Source organism: Lates calcarifer, linkage group LG21, assembly GCF_001640805.2.
Source record: "Lates calcarifer isolate ASB-BC8 linkage group LG21, TLL_Latcal_v3, whole genome shotgun sequence".
NCBI lineage: Eukaryota > Metazoa > Chordata > Actinopteri > Centropomidae > Lates > Lates calcarifer.
Window position 1 is genome coordinate 25942981 of NC_066853.1, and position 21492 is coordinate 25964472.

The 21492-nt window shown below is 39.7% G+C and overlaps 1 protein-coding gene across 9 annotated transcripts in view; it reads left to right on the forward strand.

The window, feature by feature from the left end:
- The window catches only part of msi2b (musashi RNA-binding protein 2b), a 225078-nt gene that overhangs the window by 107976 nt on the left and 95610 nt on the right, over positions 1-21492 (forward strand). For all 9 annotated transcript variants that reach the window (XM_018701510.2, XM_018701503.2, XM_018701534.2 and 6 more), the window contains exon 7: positions 11865-11913. In XM_018701510.2, the coding sequence (XP_018557026.1) occupies positions 11865-11913 (49 nt within the window). The remainder of the gene's footprint in view (positions 1-11864; positions 11914-21492) is intronic.

Consider the following 21492-nt stretch of genomic DNA (forward strand, 5'->3'; position numbering starts at 1 on the left):
CTGTGACATATTTATTAGCCTCCATTACCTGCTGCGTGACTCACCGTGTTTAGTGGTTCATTTTCCTGAATAATGAGCACAGGCATCCTCAAACATGTCATCAGTTTGTGTATGTACAGTGTTTCTACTGGTTGCTGGGTTCCTGATTCTGTTATCTCACCAAAATAATTCTTTAAAAACCCATTCTGCATTTTTTCAGTATTTTTCTTTATTTTTGATATAAAACTTTGTCATTTCTGTTATGCTAACGCAGTTTTGGAATGCTAATTTTTATCCCACAACAGTTATTTTCTGTTTCAGCATTTATGAAATGAAAACATAGAGCCTAGAACTCAGGCAGCATAAGTAGTAGCAGACTGGTGGTAGCAGTTCTCTGCTACCACCAGTCTTTGAGCTGTACATTTTGTGGACCTTTCTCTGTTTTGGCTGCACAGGCAGCACAGTATATTATAAGTGTTCTTTTAAAGCACTGTTCTACTGTAAATGTTGACTTAGGTGTGGCAGCTAATTTTAGATTCTTACAGTGGGTCTTATAGTAAAAAATGTGGTATCCACCACGTGGAGGTATATGTGTTAAGTGTTGTGGTGATAATGGGACATATATATGTGTATACATGTATATACTCTCTCTTCCATCTTTTGTGTCCCTGTTTGTGATAAACTGTGAAGTGGAAGCACAGTACAGTGTGATCGCACCTCATCAACACATTCTATGACCATTCTATGTCCATCCTTTTGTCACACTAATAAAACATTTTTAAAAACCCCTACTCTAGTTCTCAATCTCTATCAATATAAGTCGTATGCAGACTCAGTGGTGATATAACAGTACAGTCAGAAATTAAATGAAATGATGAAACCCAGTGTTTATTGTCATCCTTCCACCTTTCTTCTATCAACACCCATACTTTGTTATTTGGGGAAGAAACTGAAGCTTAACATAGTTTATTGACTCTCATAGTGCTTCAGCTTTGGTCCACTGTAATTACTGTAGGTGTATAATGTAAAGTAGTTAAGATTATCTGGATAAAATGTTGGCTTTTTTCCAAATCTAGCTCATCATCTGAATGCTCATGTTTCCAGCTCAGCTATTATGTTAGTAAATAAACTGTTTTTCAAGCTCTCATTGTAGGGGACCACTTTCATCTTTGGAAAGATTCCGATTAACGTTAATGTTAACGTTAATATAAATCCAATCAGTCTCATATTCAGTCTGAATATAGATTACTTTATCAACTACTGTCTGGAATAAATGGAAAATGATAAAATAAAAATGAAGATGTCGAGATGATCAAACTCACAGGTTTGGTAAGGTGACTATGATATAATGGAAGCGAATAGGTGTAGGCTATGGCCTGTATGATCATATTACTACCAAGTCCTAGGATATCTAGGAATGAAAGTTACAGATTAAATTTCCTTTTTTGGCATCAACCCAGTCATGAGCAGGTAATGAAATGCTGATCTGCATCAGCTGTGTCTGGAGCCAGGAGCCTTGGGTGGATGCTTTTGTTGCCTTGGATGATTCTACCAGTCTGTCTCCTGCAAATAAATGACATATTCACTTTCCACCATGATCAGTTAAGACAGTACACAAGGTGAGATATGGAGCTTGATGACACTATTACTAACAAGAAGGAAACAGTGAATGAATTCAAACATGGATCATGTGTCAGCACATCCCTCTCAAATCTTAAACATAATAAAAGTTATTAATTGATCAGGCATAAGACTAAATAGTTTCTGTAACTATTAATACATTAGTAATGAAATAGGACAGTTCTGATTGACAAATGAAGAATAATCAATAAACTCAAGCAAGATTGTTCATCACGTGGGTGATGTTTAGATGTGGTTTCTAGATGGCAGATATTGAATTAACTCTGAAATTGCAAATCTCAGTTTTGGCATGGATCTTAGATTTTCACCACATTACCTGAAAACATTTGCTCGATAAAACAGTTAGGGGAACACGTGTTTGGGTCTGTGGATCTGTAAGAGTCCAATCTCTGTTGTTTAGCAATGTTTTGTCCATGTTACTATTCTTGATAAATAAACAGTCAAATATCCCATGTGGAGATAGTCTTGTTGCATAGAATGAAATCATTTTCATTCTGGAGATTTTGGTTGTTTATTCCTATGTTGGCCTTGTTTCTTTTAAAGTTGATCTTCCAGAACTGGCCATTTGACCTTTGACCTGATTGTAGATTTCCCTGACGTGCTAATAGCTGGTCTGGAGTTAGAGAGGACTCCTACTGCCTGTTTCCCATCTGGTTTATGGGCCCAGTTCTAAGTTCAGTCTTTACTTTGATCTATGTCTATCACATATCTCCCACTATGCTATTCACTCATCTGTGAATGAGGTCAGGTCTGGTGTGAGAACAACTGAAACTGTCAGTTTAGACAAGCCTAGATTGTTTTGTGTCCACTAATATTCTCAGTGTTATTGGAGGAAGGAAACTGTGTGTACTATTAAGACATAAAACAGTATGGTGACATGTGAAAAAATGTAAAATTACCCTTGAATTTTTATCATTAGGAGCCTCGTCCAGTTGTGTGAATAATTACTGTTCCTTCTCTATAGTGAATGCAGAAGTGCTATTGTTGTAAGGTCACAAAACCCACTAACTTGTATATGCTGTATTGTTAACGGTGTCTCTCAGCTGCTGTAAACGCTGAGATGAATCAGTCTTAAAATATTTTGTTGAACTCTTGTGTGAATACTTGTTTAAACCTTATGTCTGGGTGAACAGGTCTGTGCTGCTGCCTGATAAGTTGATTGTGATTCTGTCTCAGCTGAGAAGTGGCTCACAGATCCAGTGCTTTTTGCTGTACAGTCCAGTGATCAGGAAGAGTGGCCTGCTAACATGGCATAGTCAGGTCTCTTTGTGGGACTGGTTACTGAACATGGCTGACAGGTCATCTCATGTTTGTTTCTAGATGGCTGGGAGGCTCGAGCTTTGCTACACTGGACCTGCTGAATCCAGTGTTTGCCAGAGAAAGACATGTTTATGTCATTTTAAATGGTCTTTTATGTTTTGACATATTTGGTGCAAAGCAGACTTTGAGTGGAAACTGAACAATACAGCATTGTTTTCTCTTTGTCTCTTCATCGTGGTTGCTATCACCTCTTATGATAACTACTTTCCACTTTATGAGAAATGTATTTAATCAAGTATAAAGCACACCATTTTCTGTGTGTCATATGGCTCTTTCCAAAGAGGCTTCTTTCAGTCACGGAGGTGAACATTTTCATGAACTTAATTTATGCTGGGAAGTAAAATATACAGTACATGCTAGGTGTTCAAACTCACCACCTCATAAAAAATTGCTTAATGTTATCATCACTGCTTGAGCTTGCTCAATTACCGACCAGATACATAAAAAGGAAATGAAACAGTACATGTATGAGTGTACAGTTTTGATGGTATACTTTGTTCCTGTGAAAACTTTATGCGCACCAGTTTTTCACACTTTCACATTGTATACCTGGGCTGTGGTCGAATAGTCCAAAAAATCTCCTTTCTTTGACCTTGATGGAAAACACCATGAGGTCAAGGAAAGATGCGAAGGAGAACTGATAAGGAATTAGAAAAAGAGAACTGTGGCATTCAGAGAATCCAACTGCACTTCTGGTGTGCAGGCCTGGTGTTAATCTGCACATATACTTCCTGTAGTAGTTAATGGTTCACTGCAAGTCACACTATAGCCACCCTTAGGAGGAGAGGAGTGTTACACCTTACAGTCAGCACAGATATAGACATTCACAGAGGGAAAAAAGGCACATTTGTGGAGCATCCATTTGTAAATTGTATAAAGGGGGTTAATCCAACTTTTACCAGTTCCCAATATGCAATGTTACAGAGCCCAACAGGTGTCCTGTAAAAGATACATACAAAGAAATGAATTATGTGCATGAGGTGTATGTTATAAGATGGCTCAGTTGGGTCAGTTTGTCAATATAACATCTTCCACTGTTTATTTTCAGAGTCCAGTAACACCCAGTCAAAGGTTACTATAGCAGCAGAAACTTCTACCAGGCTCTATACAGTGTTAATGTCAACATCTAAGGTATATATTTACCCTGAATTCTGTGAGTGTGTGTGCTGTGTGGTTCTGTGTGACTGACAGAGTGCCTGCAGTGTATCAGCCCCCTGCAGATCAGCCTTTGTTGCTTCCTGCTGCGCAACTAAAGTTCTCAACCCGAGTTATCCACTCACCCTCCATTTACCACCAAGGTAGAACCATGCTCGAATACAGTCTGGTTTTTGGCAAAAGATGTTCTATTTCTTGATGCAATTCAAATGTTCTTCATAGTCTTGTACTGCTGTATGCTTATTGTGTGTATCATCAGCATCACAAATCCCATTTAAACGTCCTCAAGTGTATCAAAGCTGTGTGACTGGAGAAATACGCAGAGCCGTTTTAATTGTTTTTCTGCCTCATGACGCTCCCTCCTCAAAGGCTTGCAGATGCAGGATTGATATGTTTCTCTGCTGTAGAACAGTTTTAAATTGTAAAATGAACATCTTGTGTTTGCTGAGGCTTTATATTATTCTACAAGGCAAGCAGAGGAATAACAGCTTCCTCTCTTCCAACACAATCACTCCTCTTGACAGTGCTACCCAGCCATAATCATCATCACCATCTTCATCATCATTTCCTCTTCATTCTTGACTCAATTATGCCAGCGACACTTTTATGAATCTGTCAGCTGAAATATGCCACATTTCCGCATGAATGTGTTTTATTGTGCAGCTTGAATTGAATTTGCTGTTCCCAGGCTTTTTCTCTGCATTGTAAATAAAAAAGAGGCAGCAGAAAGGGAAAAATGAAGTGGAAGTGGTATCACTTTTAACAGGCCAACCTGCTATTTTTCACCATTGTTCTCAGCAGAGAAAGGCAGCCAGGGTAATTTGCATTTATAAAGGCCTTCCTTACACACCCTGGGTTTGGTTAAACCATTCTTTCTCCCCTCCCAATAATAGAAGCACAAATTGAGGGCTGTGAGTGCGGGCACGGAGGGATGATGGGAAATATATTAATTTGTCTCTTGTCATTCGGTGGGGATAATTTGAATGTTGTCATGGTAATTTGGTGCTCGAAGGCTGTGGGTCACTTTCAGACAGAGACCCGGCATGAGCTCGGCCCAATCCTTGTGAAGCGCTGATAAGAGCTGCCCGGTGTGTGTGTGTGTGTGTGTGTGTGTGTGTTTGTAAATGTATGTGAGTGTGTGGGTGTGTGTACATGTGTGTACCCTTCACTGCAATGATGAATTACCTGCTTATCTGGCTCAGTCCAGAGAGAGGAGCGCATGACGGCATGGGACTGTCAGGGAGAGAAAGAGGCGGTGAGATAGGCTGCTGGAGAAAGAGATGAAATGATGTCGGGGGCTGGGGGGAGGAGAGGGGGTGTCACAGAGGTGGAATGGCTAGATGGGGCAATGGAAGAGGAGAGATATGGAAGCAATAGTGCTGCTGGATGGAAGGGGACGGGGATGCTGAGCTGCAATGATGCATTGCGGTCATTGTGCTACAAATGGGTGGTGAAAAAAGATACACATTTAGCCGACATGGAGACTGGAATGAGTTGAAGGGATAAGCAAAGATCCTCCAGCTTTTTCAGAGTTCCCATATGATATACTTAACAGCATGTATATGTGTCTGGAGGAGCTTTGTCTGAGAAAATAAGCGCATGATTTCAACAACAGATCAACATTTACGTTTTTGTATAATCTCAAAGGAGAGATGTATAGAGATGTATACTCATAAGCAGTTCACATGTGTATGCAAAGGCAAGCATACACGTGGGTTCATACGCTTTATATTGTAGTGCTGAAGTGTCACAGAGTCCAGAACTAAATTTGACAGAGCAGATTTACAAATTCAAACTCTAGTGTCAGCTGCCAAGTGATAGTTTTACCTCAATACTATTCAGCTCCTCTGTCAACTTAACCCACTGTTCACTCAGGACAGGACGTTACAATCAGAGCAATGGTGCTTGTGCAGTGTTTGGCTTTAGAAAAAGAGCCTTTAAGCCTTTGTGTTTGGGAGGAACTGTGGTAAACCAGAAAATACTGACAGAAAGGATGCAGGCTGCATCAGTGATGGATTTTAAAACCCAAACATGAACATTTATTTTTATGGCTTTACTAATAACCACTGTCAGTATTAGTCTAAACAACCCTGTGAATGTATTTATAACTTTCTTCATTTATTAGATATGATGCCTGGTGTTCTGCTGCCCATTTTACACAGTCCAGTTTGACAGTTTGATTGATGTTTAATGTGCTTTTCTGATTTCACACTGACCCCAAAAACATACTTCATTTGTAAGTAGTCAATAGTTTTATGTGTGACAAAACTAAAAGAAAAAAGGGATTTTGACAGAACATTGTAAAATTGAGATGGTCTGAATGTTTGCTGAAGTCTCAGACTTGGTCTAACCTGGTGGAAACTCCCAGAACTAAAACCTCATCCATTCCCTAAGGCCTCTGGTTCATAATCTGTACAGAATGAACCACAGCATGTAGTATGCCTGATATTATGTATGAGTGTAATACAGAAAGGATGGAGACAGTAATCAGAATTTTCAGCATTGGCAGATTTTTCCTGGAGTTTACCTTATTACCTGCCACTGTCAATCTGCCACATGCTCCACAATTATTTTTCTCATGCATATCAGAGCAGAGAGTTTACAGAAGCTGAGAAAGTAATCGCTGTTAATACATCTTATGCATCTTCTCATGGCTTTGACTTATTATTATTTATACAGCCACACACACTCTCTCTCACACACACACAGAGGATCATTTTGAAATCATCTGTCCTTGGCTGTTGTGTCATCTCTGCGCTGTGTAATGGATGATTCTAAGTAACACCTGAGCTCCTTTTCCCTTGCACACTCCCTGTCTCTACTTTTGTCCCTGTGTCTCTCTCTGTCCCCTCAGCCTAAATCTGATGATTATTACTGGTCTCACAGTGAAGTATTACTCAGGTTTATTATGTATACATCCGACCTCCTTCCAACCCTGTTATCCACATACTCTGTTTTAAGCTATTGACAGCATTGATTTTGTTCAGTCGTCATGGAACTGTAGATGTTCAGACTTATTCTATGGTATTATGAATAATGATACCATTGAAAAGTCAAGCCTGACTTTTCAAGCCATCATGAATGAGAACTCAGAGCAATGCAAAGGTTGAACATTTACATTTCTAACTGCTGATGAAGCTGACACAGTCAAAAGCACCAGAACAAACAAGTAAGAGGACTGTGTGGATGTTGTTTAGTCCACTGATGTTTCTGAGGTCAAAAATCATCTGACAAGCTCAATTTAACCAAGTTTAAACTTAACTTCACCATGGAGATGGTAAATGAGTCACATGGGTCATTGTGGAAGGCACTAACAAATGGCCTGGGTCCTGTTTGTGCCAGCCTTTACTCTTCTCATATCCTTCCAGCTATAAGAATTATTTAGTAATGACAGTGAGTCTGCTTACATAGTATTTCCAACTTATATATTTGTATGTGTATGTTTCTGTTTGACTCATGAGAGCAGGATATCAGCTGTTGATACAAAGTGCAGCACACTCAAACACCAAAGCTCCAACCACTCCTGTGCCTGTTGGGAGATGGATGTCCTGCCAATAGTTTACTGTGATGAAAGAAATACCAACCACACATTCTGTACCTACTGCAGACAAAATACACATTATTTATTTGGTGGAATAATCATGGATTTTTGCATTTTGTTCTATAGTTACTTATACTTATTACATTACTTACACTGTATATTTCAGCATTCCAATGAAGGTGATTGAGTTTTAAAATGAGTGTTAGTGATGATGTGGAGCTGAGACTGCTTCTCCTGTGCACCTGCTGTTGTGCTCTTCATCACAGCCATAATGGTGACTGACAGCTGGGATAAGCCAGGCTTCCCTGGAGAATAGCTTGTTTTCTGCAGCAAGTCTCATTGAGTTGGCAGCTGCACAGGGGGGCACTCAGGTCCAACTGGTCCACCATCAAGACTCCAGAGTCAAAGCTTCCAAGGAACACACCAGGTTTGTTAGATTTGAAATAATAGATATTTTCCTTCTTCTTTACAGTAACAGTCTGAATCACCTGCTGTGTGTTGGTGAATAGAATTTTCTCTGATCCATTTGGTTCTTCAGTAAAATGTTAAAACATAACACATAAATGACCACAACAGTGGTGGTTTGAATAGTCCAAGTAATAAAATACACAATATAAAAAAACAAGATTAAACTATACATTTTTGTATAACTGTCTTTTTTCTTTATTGTTATTCACTGAAAATATAACACTGAAGTGGTGTGCATAGTCACCACTATTGGCAAATAGTTAAATTAACTTTGAAATATACAAAGATTCCCTGGGATGAGGAACCGAATTCAGACACTCAGGCAGGACAGAGCGTCAAGTCTTCAAACTCAAACAACTACATGGGTTGTCGGGGTCCTCCAAAACAACCCAAATGACCATTACAAAAACTATTTGCATGTTTTCAGAACTGCCGGCTCTATATTGAAGGCTTGATTAAGTTTCAGAACTGCAGCTACTTGGTTAAGAATTAAGTCACAGTCCTAATTACCTGACATCACCTGACCTCAAATGGACTCACATGTGGTTTATTGATAAGACAGAATTTTCTAAATATGGAGGCAGAAGAAATCCACTTCCAGTTCCTATGATGTCACTGTGTAGCATCTTTTCAGTCATTTAGTAGGCTCAGATGATAATATAATGAGGCAGGTACTTTTATTTTGAAATCTCAGCAGTGTCACATTCAGCAAAGGTATGAGTTAAACATCCAACCTCCACCCTTGTTTATTAAATTTTCCTTATAACAAAGAAATTGTTGTACATTATGGTGTTACCTGTCAGTTTGCCATGTCAACATGCATCTTCCTCTTTTCTGTTCTGTGGTTATTTGCATGAGGAAGAGCTGAAGTTGGTCAAAATGGTCTAATGCAGTACAGGTAGCTGTGACTCCAGTGTGCAGCTGTTCCTTGTACTGAAATGTCATTATTTACACCTCAGTCTACTTCAAGAGATAATAGCATGCTTTTCCTTTGGAGCATGTACGTTTTCTCTCACCTTGTGGTTTAAGGCTGTAGCTATAGCAGGCTGCTATTGGTTAATCTTCAGTGTCATATCTTAAATGGTTTATAACATGAGTTCAGTTCTTCCAGGGGGAGTTTTTGAAGTGTGAGGAGGACTCTGTGGTCTAAACCTCATCTAATAAATAGAAGTGTTATATTCAGTCATTATCTCATTTTTTTCAAGACCAGCTTTGTGTGATGAGCACATCACTACTGTGTACGTGTGAAAAGATTTGAGCAAATATAGATTTCAGAGAATGCATGAAATTGTGGTTTTCAAACCCAGCACCTGAGGTGTTTTCAGATGGCCTCTGAAAAGCTTGGGACTTTTTTGTCAGCAGGTGATATCCAGGACCTTTTTTTAAAGAGAACTCTTATCACCAGAGCTCGTTTTAGTTGAAATAAAGCTGAGATTAAAAAAAAAAAAAGCTTTCTGTGCTGCTCTTCAGAGGAGAATTGGGATAAAGCAGTAAGCAGAGGCATGGGAAGTATAGATAGGCTGTTTGTCAAAGGCGCAGTCAGTTTCTAGTCAGTTTATCTGCTGTGGTCTTATCTCTTCATTTCATATTTACAGATATTGGCTAATAACCCCTGCTAGTGGCAGCTGATGCAAGTTTGCCCAGAAAATGCTGCAGTTTTTCAGAAAGGTGAATCCATGTAATTCCCTCTAGTGCGCATGAACTCTCTGCCTCCATTGCTTTATTCATTTTCTCTACTTTTCCCCCCAGAGAGATTGGCAACATGATGAGTGCAAAAATGCTTGATGAGCTGACATCGCCGCCTCTCCCTCTTGAGACAGGCCACCCATGAAATTTGAGCCTTTTGATTATCAAATGTGATAAAACGTCTTTCAATAACAAAAGGCAGACAGAGGAGGGAGAGAGGCAAAGTCAGTGTTATGGATCTCTCTCCTGTCAACAAGTCATCCCATCACCCTGCATCGTTCCGTGTCTTTGTTTTAATTTACTCTCCTCTGTCTGAGAGCTGGAACAGCACTTCTTCTGTGGCCTCACGTCTCTCTCATCACACTCCTACCTTTTGAATTCACGCTTCAAGTAATAAAGCTCTTTTGTTCTGCCTTTGTGCACACAGAGAAAGATTTGGCATCAGTCACTGGGAATATGAGCTGTTACTGTTGCTCAGCAAACATTTCCCAGGCCACAGCCAGCACAGAACAGTGCTGTCATGCTAACCTGAGCCTTCAGCACCGCAGTACATCTGCGTGTCACTGTCCTCCACGTTCTGTCTATCACAGTGTTTTTTAACATCATTCCAGTGGTGGGGAAGTGGGCAGCTTTTGTTTTCTGTGTTGGAGACTTAGAGCTCACTTCAATCTGTCATTCATCTTAAATAACAGGTCGTATTAGAGATTTTTTGTAAAAGAATTTGTAATTCAGTGGAATGAGCAGACAGTTAATTTCTCCAGTCTCTATTACACATCTGAACCCCCAGCTGTGGCTGTATGTCAGAGCTGCCAGGTTTGACTGAGATGACAAAGGTTTCATTCAGTGAAAATGAGGCGTGTTCATGCCAGGCTATTTTCCAGGCCGTTTTCATTCCAGGTGTTTTCTGATATTCATCATATTCTGCAAGTAATCACTGCATTTTCCATGGCAGATTTGGTAGGAGGTGAGCCACAGGATGGTGACGGATGAGAAAGAATCTGTTACTTTGTCATTAGGTGGTGACTGTGGTTGGGGTGATTGGTACTGCGGTGGTAAGGTGTTGACTTTGCCAGAGATAGAAAGAACAGATAAGGAGAAAGAAAAGGGAATGTTCACTTTTGACCCTGAGAACAGGATTTTAACTCAGAGGTTTGTTTTCTAACTACTTCTCAGTTTTAGTGAGAACTCTGGTTACATGATAACAGGTGTAAATATTTGGGTATAGGGATGTCTCGAGGATGGTCTCTTTCGGCAGACTAGAATGTTCTCCTTGATCTTTAACTGGCTGCTAAGATGGTAGATGGGAATGGAGTAATGTTTTTATGAATGAGTCATTGTCAGAATTAACTCTTGAGTTATTATAACATTAATGTTATAGTTCTTCAGGCCCACGCTGCAGCCCAAACAAATATGTTGTCTATGAATTGATTTGTTCAGAATCAACATATTTGCAACTTGCCAAATATGTAAATTAACAACACATTCTCATTATGTTGACAAAAGACATAATTAGGATTCATACAAAATGTATTTGCTGTTGCACTTTAGTAGTATTTAAACATCATTTTTTTGGAGACCGCTCTCCCATCAGACCACTCTGTACAGGGGTTCTCACCACACGTCTATGTGTGATGACATATCCATAGTCTTTACCAAGGTGGTTGAGATATCTTCCTCTTTACTGCTACAAATGATAAGTTTACATTTCATCAATTTGGTTTAATGCTATAATTTAATAAGTGTTTCACTCATACACACATACACAGGATAAAACATTTATCACAGTCGATGCTCGTTTCTATTTCCAGCGACCCACATCATGTCATCAAACCTTGCCATTAGACTGTGCCATTAGAAATTTGCACAGTCTATGCCAAGGTGTACCAAGCAACTGTGGAGGCTCATTGTGGAATAACACCTTACTGAGTTGGGTTGCACTTCTGTTTTATTTCATCTTCTTTTTCTTGGGGAATCGGCGACCAACTTATGGCATGTGTTCGTCATACTTCTGTGTGCTGTATCTATTTCTGTTTGATTCTGTTTGATTCTAACATGTCTTCCTGCCTTCTTACAGGTAGAGGACGCCATGCTAATGTTTGACAAAACCACAAACCGACACAGAGGTAAGTTCACACTCTGTTGCCACTGTGTATCCATTTGTGTATGTGGTGTGTGTGTGTGTGTGTGTGTGTGTGTGTGTGTGTGTGTGTGTGTGCGTGCACATGTTTTGCGTTTGGACTTGAGACACTCCATACCTTTTCATATCAGTAGCCACCACTGAGCCTGCTTCTCTTGCATTCACTTCCAGTTCAAGACGAACTCTCTCTCACTCTCTCTCTTTCATTCACTCACTCACTCTCTCTCACACACACACACACACACCTGGTCTCAGCATCAGCAGGGACAACTATACCAGTAAGTGAATTTCCTCAAAGAGTTCTACTTCCCTCAAGGTCAGTTCCATTGTTGTTCGTTTCAGATAGCTTTCACTCTGCCCAGCAATCCACACAATAAATCTGTTGCCTTATCATAGTGATTCTCCACACTGCGGACTGATACAAACACACAAACACACACATACACACATACAGGCGAGGGCATACAACACACATGGCACACCACACCACACCACACCACATAGACCAACATTTATTTTGCCTATCAATTTAATTAGCCTCATTTCCCCTTTGGCCATTTCGTCCCTCCGATAAGTCGATATGGATCTACACTGGCATTGTGGTGATTGGATGATGGAGGAGAGAGACACAGGCGGTGAGAAAGAATGAGAGGGTCAAGTGAAAGAGTGGGAGGAAAGGCAAAAAAGAAAAGGTGCCCCACAGTTGAACAGAAGGACAGAGATTGAAGGAGGGAGGCCTGTGTGGTCCGATAAGGGTTCAGATAGCTGATGCTGCAGAGCGACGTAGGTGGCAGGATGGTTATCTCCACCCTCTCCTTATCTGAAGGCCTTATCTGTGGCTTCAGCACTGCAGTCCTGCCTCAAGACAGAGGACTTTACAAAGACACAGCAGCAGAGAGGAGGAGACAGACATCCAGATTTAAACAGATGCTGTCTTTACATTCAAAATCAGTAAAGAGAGAACAGAGAGTGAGCATACTTTTTTTCCAGTACACATCTCAGTGGATGTGAAAACCTGGTCATATGTTGGATGTCCTTCTTTTTGATAATAATGAGGTTGTACTGACAGACATTGGGATATTGACTTGGTGACTACTTGCTCAGTTCACAAACCTGCTTCCTACGTGTACAGTATTTGAATGCACTCACTGTTTCACTGACATTTCAGTGTTTAATATTATAACCACCAAAGCTCACCTTTTTCAAAGACAGTCCACTGTTTCTTCTTGAGATAGATAGATAGATAGATAGATAGATAGATTCAGATATATAGTCATTTATTTACAGTATTTATACATGTAACGACCTTAGAGAGAGGGTAAATGCGATGCCTAGCTGAATAAAAGATGACTATGAAATGTTTGAAAGTTGATTACCATAGAATCTTGTACTACTACTACTAATAATAATAATAATAATGATAATAATAATAATGATGATAATAATGATAATTGGACAGCAGGGGAATTACTTAATTACTTGGTTATCTATCTATCTATCTATCTATCTATCTATCTATCTAATTTAATCTAATATATCTGATCTGGTCATTGTGCTTGTGTGACTGAAATACAGGTTAGGCTTGTGACAAAGTTTAGATTCCCTTTCAAATACAAACATGGTTCTGTCTTTTTATGTAATCTTATGTATATTTTCTGGAAATTTAATATTTATCATCTTTGAAAGGTGTGAGATCCTCTGTTTTATAAACCCTGTGATTAAAGACACAGTGACTGCCTGTGGGATATCTTTGTTTTTTTTAATTAAACGTATAGAAGGGTGTTGAATAATTCCTGCAGTGGAGGACTGCATGTATGTTGGTGTGTGTGGACAGTATGCACTGACTGCAGGACCAAACATTATCTATCTTCTTTACAGCAGGGGGATGATTAGAGTACACTGTGGGCAGGGTCCCACTGTTTGCAAAGTGTGGCACACCCACATGCAGACATACAACTGTACAGAGGCACATTCCCAAAATGAAGAGATCACAGCGTAGCCTATTATTCTGACACATTTGATTTGTTCACACTGTGTGAACAACTTCAGTGTGACAGGTTTAAAGGACCAACTGCAGGAGATAGTCAGCAGTCGCAACTGGAAGGACAACTAATAAGCAATATCTGCTTTTCTTAAGTCACAGTATTCAAGAAGTATATTAATTTAAAAGACTTACAAAAGGTCACCAAATGGGAATGGTGGATTAATAACAAAATGGATAGTGTTGAAAAATGCAGACCATAGGTACCATCAAAAATGGGGGTTTGGTTTTATAAAAATCTAAAGGATAACGCTGGGTTCTTGGTCACCACCCTGACCAAAGCCTTTCTTCTCCAGTTATTCAGTTTGGCCAGACAGCAAGGAAGAGTCCTGGGTTTGAGTCCTCTAGAAATGGTTTCACACCCTTTCTGTGGTCTATGCCTCGCTACAATTCTACCACATACACAGGTGTGTGTCTTCCTAAACTATGTCAGTTCAGTTTGCCACAGATGGCAAGACTCATGTCAAGTTGTGCAAAAAATGAAGGGTTCTGAATACTTTCTGTATATGCACATTCCTGTTTCGGGGGCCACAGTGTATATATCAGGTCAGTTATTGCTCCAGTACTCTGGCCGTCTGGGGGCACACTCAGCACAGAAATGCTCCTGCTTCCTTTATGTATGTGAGAGATGACTGAGCTAATGTCAGTGTGATTGATTAGGGCTTTTTGCTGTACACAGTTTGGAGGAGCAGGTTTTGTGCAGACGGCTCTGTGCCTCTGAGGAACACTGAGAATATTGTGATGTATTCAAAAAGGAAGGGAGGTTATAGTGGGAATTGACCTTTTCCTCTGTACAAATCTCACACCAAACCACCAAAATAATGTGACTCAGATTTCAACCCAACCACACACCATCTTGGAGCAACGTGTTAGACCGCACTCTCCACTGCCATCATCAAAACACCAAATGAGGAAATAGCTGGTTGGAAGAATTCTGTTCATTCCAACTTGTCCTCCAGCCTAAACAACCATGTAGGTCATTCATCCCTACCCCCGATACGTACCAGACTTCTGTCATCAGACTAACAATAATAAACACGTGGTTAGAGGTGAGAGAGGTTTAGGCACACAACCCCTTGGTTAGGTTCTTGAAAAGATGGACGTTTGGGTTAAAGTAAGTACTTTGTTAAGGTTAGGGGACCTTGGTTGTCATAGCGACAAAAATAAACACATGGTTAATGGTTAAACTTATTTTAATGTTGCTCCCCTTTATAATAAGTATGTGTTTTGCATGTGTATGATACTGTACAGCTGTGTGATATATGAACAATTAAGAATTAAGGTTGTTGAGCAGGATCAATGAAACAACAGTGATTATCAGTTGCAACGTCTCTTGTGTGAACGTCTGGTGTTTTGTTGACCCATCCACCACCTGACTTCCTACTTTTCTGCTTCCAATTACAACACCCACTAGAGGTCATTAACCATAAAACTATGGGTCTTAATAAGTTGCCTGTCTTTTCGATGAGGTCACCTACTGACGTGAGTTGAACAGCAGCTGAAGTTAGTCTTCTATGTCTTTAATTTCTTACAGCATCACTACATTATCATTTATTCTCTGAGTTCTTGATCTCAGAACAGCATCTTCTGAGCTCTCCCTCACAATCACATTACTGCATTACATTATCAGTTGCTGCCTCACTTGCAGATTGTGAGTCTGTATCTTGTGTACCAGACAGTTCCAAGAAAAAAACATCACAGTGACTTCAGAATACTGCATATCCCTCAGAGGGTACTAACTGCTGATTGTCAGTGCAGTGGGGGGAGATGGGTACATCAGACATAAAATGAACTTTGGCTGATTCTAACCTCATTTCTCCAGGTATGGATATAGGTATAACTACAATATATCCAAATAATAATTACCTTCAAGAATTTTGAAGTCTTTTATACTGTGCAATAACAGGCTGTCCTAGAGGAAACTTGACAGATGTGGAGGAATCAACAGGTCCTAGATGTCATTGTTAGACATGTCCACTGAAGGCTGAGGTAGAGCTTCTGAGACTAGTTAAAACAAATGATCAGGATAATGGTACAAACTAACCAATAAGACACTGTAAACTCCACATGTGTACATACCAGTTAAGTGAGAAAATTCACTGCCATCTCTTCAGTGAGATTTTGCTTGTTGCTGTATTTGAACACTTTATTTATAGAGTCAGCGTCTCAGGATGCATCATCTCATTTTGAAGAAGGTCCTGACAAGTCATTACATTTGAAACTTCCATAAAAACACTACCATTCACCAGGAATTCATTGTACAATCTGACATACCCCAAAACTGATATTGTTCAGTCTGACACAGACAAAGATTTGACACAACCAAGATTTTCTTAGAGCTATTTTACACAGTGTGACAGTAACCTGGAAGATTGCGTTATCATGGCACAGTGTGTGTGGGCCTTAAAGCTCATCCTTGCTTCTCCAAGGATGAATTTATCCTACCCAAACAATAACTTTAAAGGCAAATATCTTTTACATGCAGTTTAAAGAAACTTCAACTGCACAATATTTTTGTGCTTTTTATCCTTTGGGTGTCTGTTTCCAACATTTTTTTCATATCAACATTTGGAAAATGATGTCATTGTACTGTAATCATGTGACAATGACAGTGATGTGCTCCATCACTTCACATGACTGCACTTTCACATTAAACTGAACACCTGCAAGATACATTTGGTGTCAGATGTGATCAGTCCTCCATCACTTTCTACATCAAATGCGAAAACTTTGTTCTTCCTATTCCTTGTAGTGGCATCCTACACATCACACCTGCTGGGAGTAGGCTTTAGGATTTTGACTGTTCTGTGTTATCTACTGTAGCCACATTGACCTCACATGCTGTGAGGCTGTGGATAATGCTGGGTAAATGAATCATGAAAGCATCAATGATCAAGTCAAAAAACAGTGATTGAAAATAAAAAATCCTTTAAATTGTAATTGTTTCTCACCATTTTTAACATTGTGTGTTCAGCTGTTTGCCGGGGTAATGTTGTTCTAAGGATTTTCATTTCCCACTTTGACCCAGTGTTACTCTGAGCAGATGACAAATGAACCCTTTGACCTGTTGTTCCAGCCGATCATCTCCCTGTTCTCTGAAGGCAGGGTTTTGAAATGTGACCGTGGTACAGCTGAGACAGTGTCATAAATAAATAGTGCAGTAATTATCATCAGATAGCTATAGACTGGCACAGGATCAGTATATTCTGTCAAATTAAGCTTGTTTTTCTGTTGTTTTGGCAATCTCAACAAATAGTGTAAAAATGCTGACAGATGCAGCCAGCCTGAGTGAGAGTTATTGTAGAAAACATCACATCCATGAGCAGCAGTACCTTCTTCTATTCGTTGCTTTAATTTCTTTCACTCGTCTCAACTCTCTGAAGCCTGCGTGATTGACACATCCCACCATTACCACAGGGGTTATCTGAGGAGCGGATGGCATTCTCTCCTGACCTGCTCTCTGGTTGGTTCCCAGCGTGACAGGCAGGCATCCTGCATGACGGTGCTGATTGGCCCTTTACCTCCCCTCCGGCTGTGTGGGAGGTCTGAGGGAGCAGCTGCGGCTCAGAGAAGGCCACTTGATGCGAAAATCATCTCTTATAAATAATACAGCTGTGGTAATAACCAGCTGCTTTTGACCTTGCCTACTACCATGTCTGTGGCCAGTAATGATTTCACCACTCTCTGTGATTGGCACATGCATTATTAAGCCACTTCCTTCTTCAGAGCTTAGCCCTGTCGGGTGCCAATTTCAAGTCAAATAGCATCTTCTCTTTCATTTGCATTTTATTCTACCACTCTTCCATGTATCATCCCTTACATCGTACAGGATTACAAAGATTTCTGTACCCCAGCTTGTGATGGGTCATTCACTGTGGGGATCATCTGTCTGTTTTCCAATTAGACAGAGCTGACCCACCCTGTCCCTGCTTTTTACTGTGTGGAGCAGGGCCTTGTAGTCAACCAACCTCTGGAGACAAACTGAATTTATTAACTGAGGACACTGAACATTTATTCCCAGATGAACTACTGTGTTCTGGGCCAGCTGTGTAAGGGCATGATTCAACGTTTACATTTTTCCTTGTGGCCCCATCAGGCCTACTGGTCATTAAACCACTTGTCTTAAAACAAACTCATTTCATCAATTCATTTTCCTCAGCTGTAATGACATGAAAGGAAAACAGACAATGTAGATACATTTTTATTACACACACATATCAATCAATTTTACATGAAAAAAAATTAATCACAAAAAAATGACTGTATAAAATGGTTGAGTGGGGAACAACCTTCACTGCTGATTCTTGCCTTGAAGGCTCTCTGACAGTAAAAGGGCAACGCCAATTTTACACATCAGAATCAGTTTTCTAGTCATGGTCAGAACTGCACAGCCTGTGAAAACACTTATATAATGTCCTCTGTGGCTCTGGAGGAGGGTTGCGAAGTCTGAGAAAATAACCCCAGTGATGTCATGGTGGCTGCCCATTTGTGTTGTCATAGATGATTAAACAGATGGCCAGAAAAAATCAAATTCAAATTGTAATAATGTAGTTTTCTTTAAATGTTGTCTATCAGGTAAATATTTTGTTTGACATTTATTAAGATCGATAAACAATGCATTAATTATTATTTCATTACTAATCAGATTTCATTTTAATTTCAAATCATTTATAAGCAATTTATAAACATTTGATTGATACCAGTGTCAATCGATGCAAACCTGGAATTCATTCATAAAAATGCAAACTGCAGTCTGACTAGTCTGTGTTGAAACTGATCCATTCTTCTTTTACTGAGTCAGTTCAAACATTTACTGTTTATCTCAGTGTGGAAGTTGTGAATGTGCCTGTACATTTCAGTGATCTTTGCCACTTATTCAGAGCCACACATAAAGCTGAAGTCATGGACTCTCAGCACCCTCTCACTATGAGCAGAAGTAGCTCTCGTCAGGGCGGAGGTTTTCCCTCCCTACACTAATAGTACTAACAGATATATGAGCTCTGTTATTCCATCAGTAGTGGGCTGTTCAAACAAAATGTAATTTGGTCTGTTAACAGATGTTTCCCCTGGTTTCTTCTTCTTGCTGCTTTTTCTATAGGACGTGGTGACAGGTGACAATAACAGCAGTGATGCTGCTGTTAAGTGGAGAATGTTTTCTATTGATGAGCTGATATTGATTTCTCTCTCTAGCTCTCTATATTTTGTCACATTTCATGTGAATAACTGAGAGGAACACTAAGAATTAAATGAATGTGACTGAATGATTATCACACAAGACCATGTCGTACTAAACCCCTCTGTTAATTGGCCACATTGTTACTAACTGCTGTTGTGGTCATGTTATTGAGCAGTCGTCACAGTACAGTATTATGAACCATTGTGCAGTGTTTTGGTGAGTGATAAATCTTTAAATGCATTAATCTCTTACTCTAACTCACTGGTACTTTAAACCACACCCACCCACCAATGAAGCCCCCTGCACTGTTCTAACACAGAGCTCTTTTTCACTGAGACCCCTGATAACCCCCCACTGTCTCTCCCCAGCCACCCTCAGGAAGACATCTGTCAAATCCAGACCCTTAGGCACTTCATACTAAGCAGCCAGCCTGCTACTGTAGAAATGTGAGCTCCCCTGTGATTAACTGGTGCAGTTCAGAGCCATGATGAGGAGTCAGTGCTTGTTGTATTCTGTCTGCCTCCACAATCAGGCTCATTCACGCTGTGTTTCTTCTTTTGTTACTGCTGCAACATCCTACTCTCTTAACCCTGTCATTTGAAACTTGAGCATACATAATACTAAAATACATATTCAACAGAAAACTAGCATATTTACCCCAATACCCCTGGATATTAGCCAGAAGCTGAGCTGTAAAAGTTTCAGTGTTGATTTAAATCCATATTAACTTGATGCTGATATTAAGGACTCTAGTGGTTTAGTTAAGTAAATAATTATTGTAGCTTTTAAAACTGGACACATATCTTAGTGTCATTATCAGTTTTAATACACATCAATAAACTGTCAACTGTTGAATTATGTTCAATGTCTCATACATTTATTTTAAAGAGTATGGTCTGAGTATGCCTTGAGATGACTTTTGTTGTGATATGACGCTCTATAGATAAAACTGAATTGAACTGAATTTGTTTATTTGGCTCACCTCAGTGTGTGTTCAGCACTGTGAGGGTGAAGCTTTCAAGACCAGGTCTTCATGGAATTTCTTTACTCTCCATGTTTTCAGGACGTGGTTATGAGCTGCTGCTGTTTTGTTTCTCTTTCAAAAATTGCATTTGGTAGCACTATGCAAATAAATATGATTCAACTGGACAATATATGACCTCTTAGGGTTGTGTATCATTTACATTTGAGTTATTGATTCTTAGCTCTTATCAAATCCTTCTCTTGTCCAATTATCACCATTTTACACACAAAGGAAATAAAACATATATTTTGTAATCCTTTTTGTTAAATATATGAACAAGTAAATAGCAGTGGTAGGACTTGAGTGTGTCATAATTTTACACTGTGGCCTGAAAAACTTTTAAAATTCAATTAAGAAATGAGTTCATATACAAAAGATCAGTCCTTATATATCCAACAAAAAATAGTCCTTCAATAGCTCTTTTATCATTAAACAAAGGTATGTGATCTTGTGCCAATGAGTTGGTCTGAGCAGGTGAAACACAGATGAACGTAATCTGTTTCAAACACTGAGGGTGCTTCTCTCAAAAGATACTGGAAGAAGACAACCTTCAACCATGCACCAATCAGAGAAATGCATCAGCACAGTCAAAAACACACACACACACACACACACACACACACTGTCAGTCTGTCAGTAAAAAATAAACAATGTTTACTTTGTGGATATATCCTGGTCATTTGAACTTATTGTGGTCAGCCATGTGTCTCTCCTCTTTATTGTAGCAGGACAGTGTATTTTACAGAGGTTGTTGATGCAAAATCATGTTAAACCCTGATCACAGGGCTTTGTCTGTGCTTCACTGTCTTTATACAGTATGGGCAACTTGATGGTGTACGTTTCTCTTTTTTTCTGTTTGTACGGTAAGTGACTGGTCGAGGAGAGTGAGCACTGAAGCCTACAGGTCATGTGTATATACAGAATTAACAGTGAACTGTCTGGCATCAGCTGGAAGAATCTTTCAGATTTGGAACCAGTGCATACCCAGAACTACACCTTGCAGGTTCATATAACACAACCATCCTCTATCGTGCTGCCCATAGGATGAACCATCTGTGTTTTCTTCTTGAACAATGTCAGCTCCATGTTGTAGACAGTTTAAAGACATCACTACTGTTGCTTGGTTGTCTTTTCATTACAGCTGCTCTAAGAGAGCATGGAGAGCAAACTGCTTGATGACTATAACTTCCACACTCCTGTGCCCCCACCACACCACACACTTTTTCAGACACAGGTGCTGCTCAGCACTCATGTTGTCTCACTGGAGCTAGTTTGTCTTGTCTAATGACTTTGCCTTTCAGTAAGTCTCTTGTGTTCTCCATCA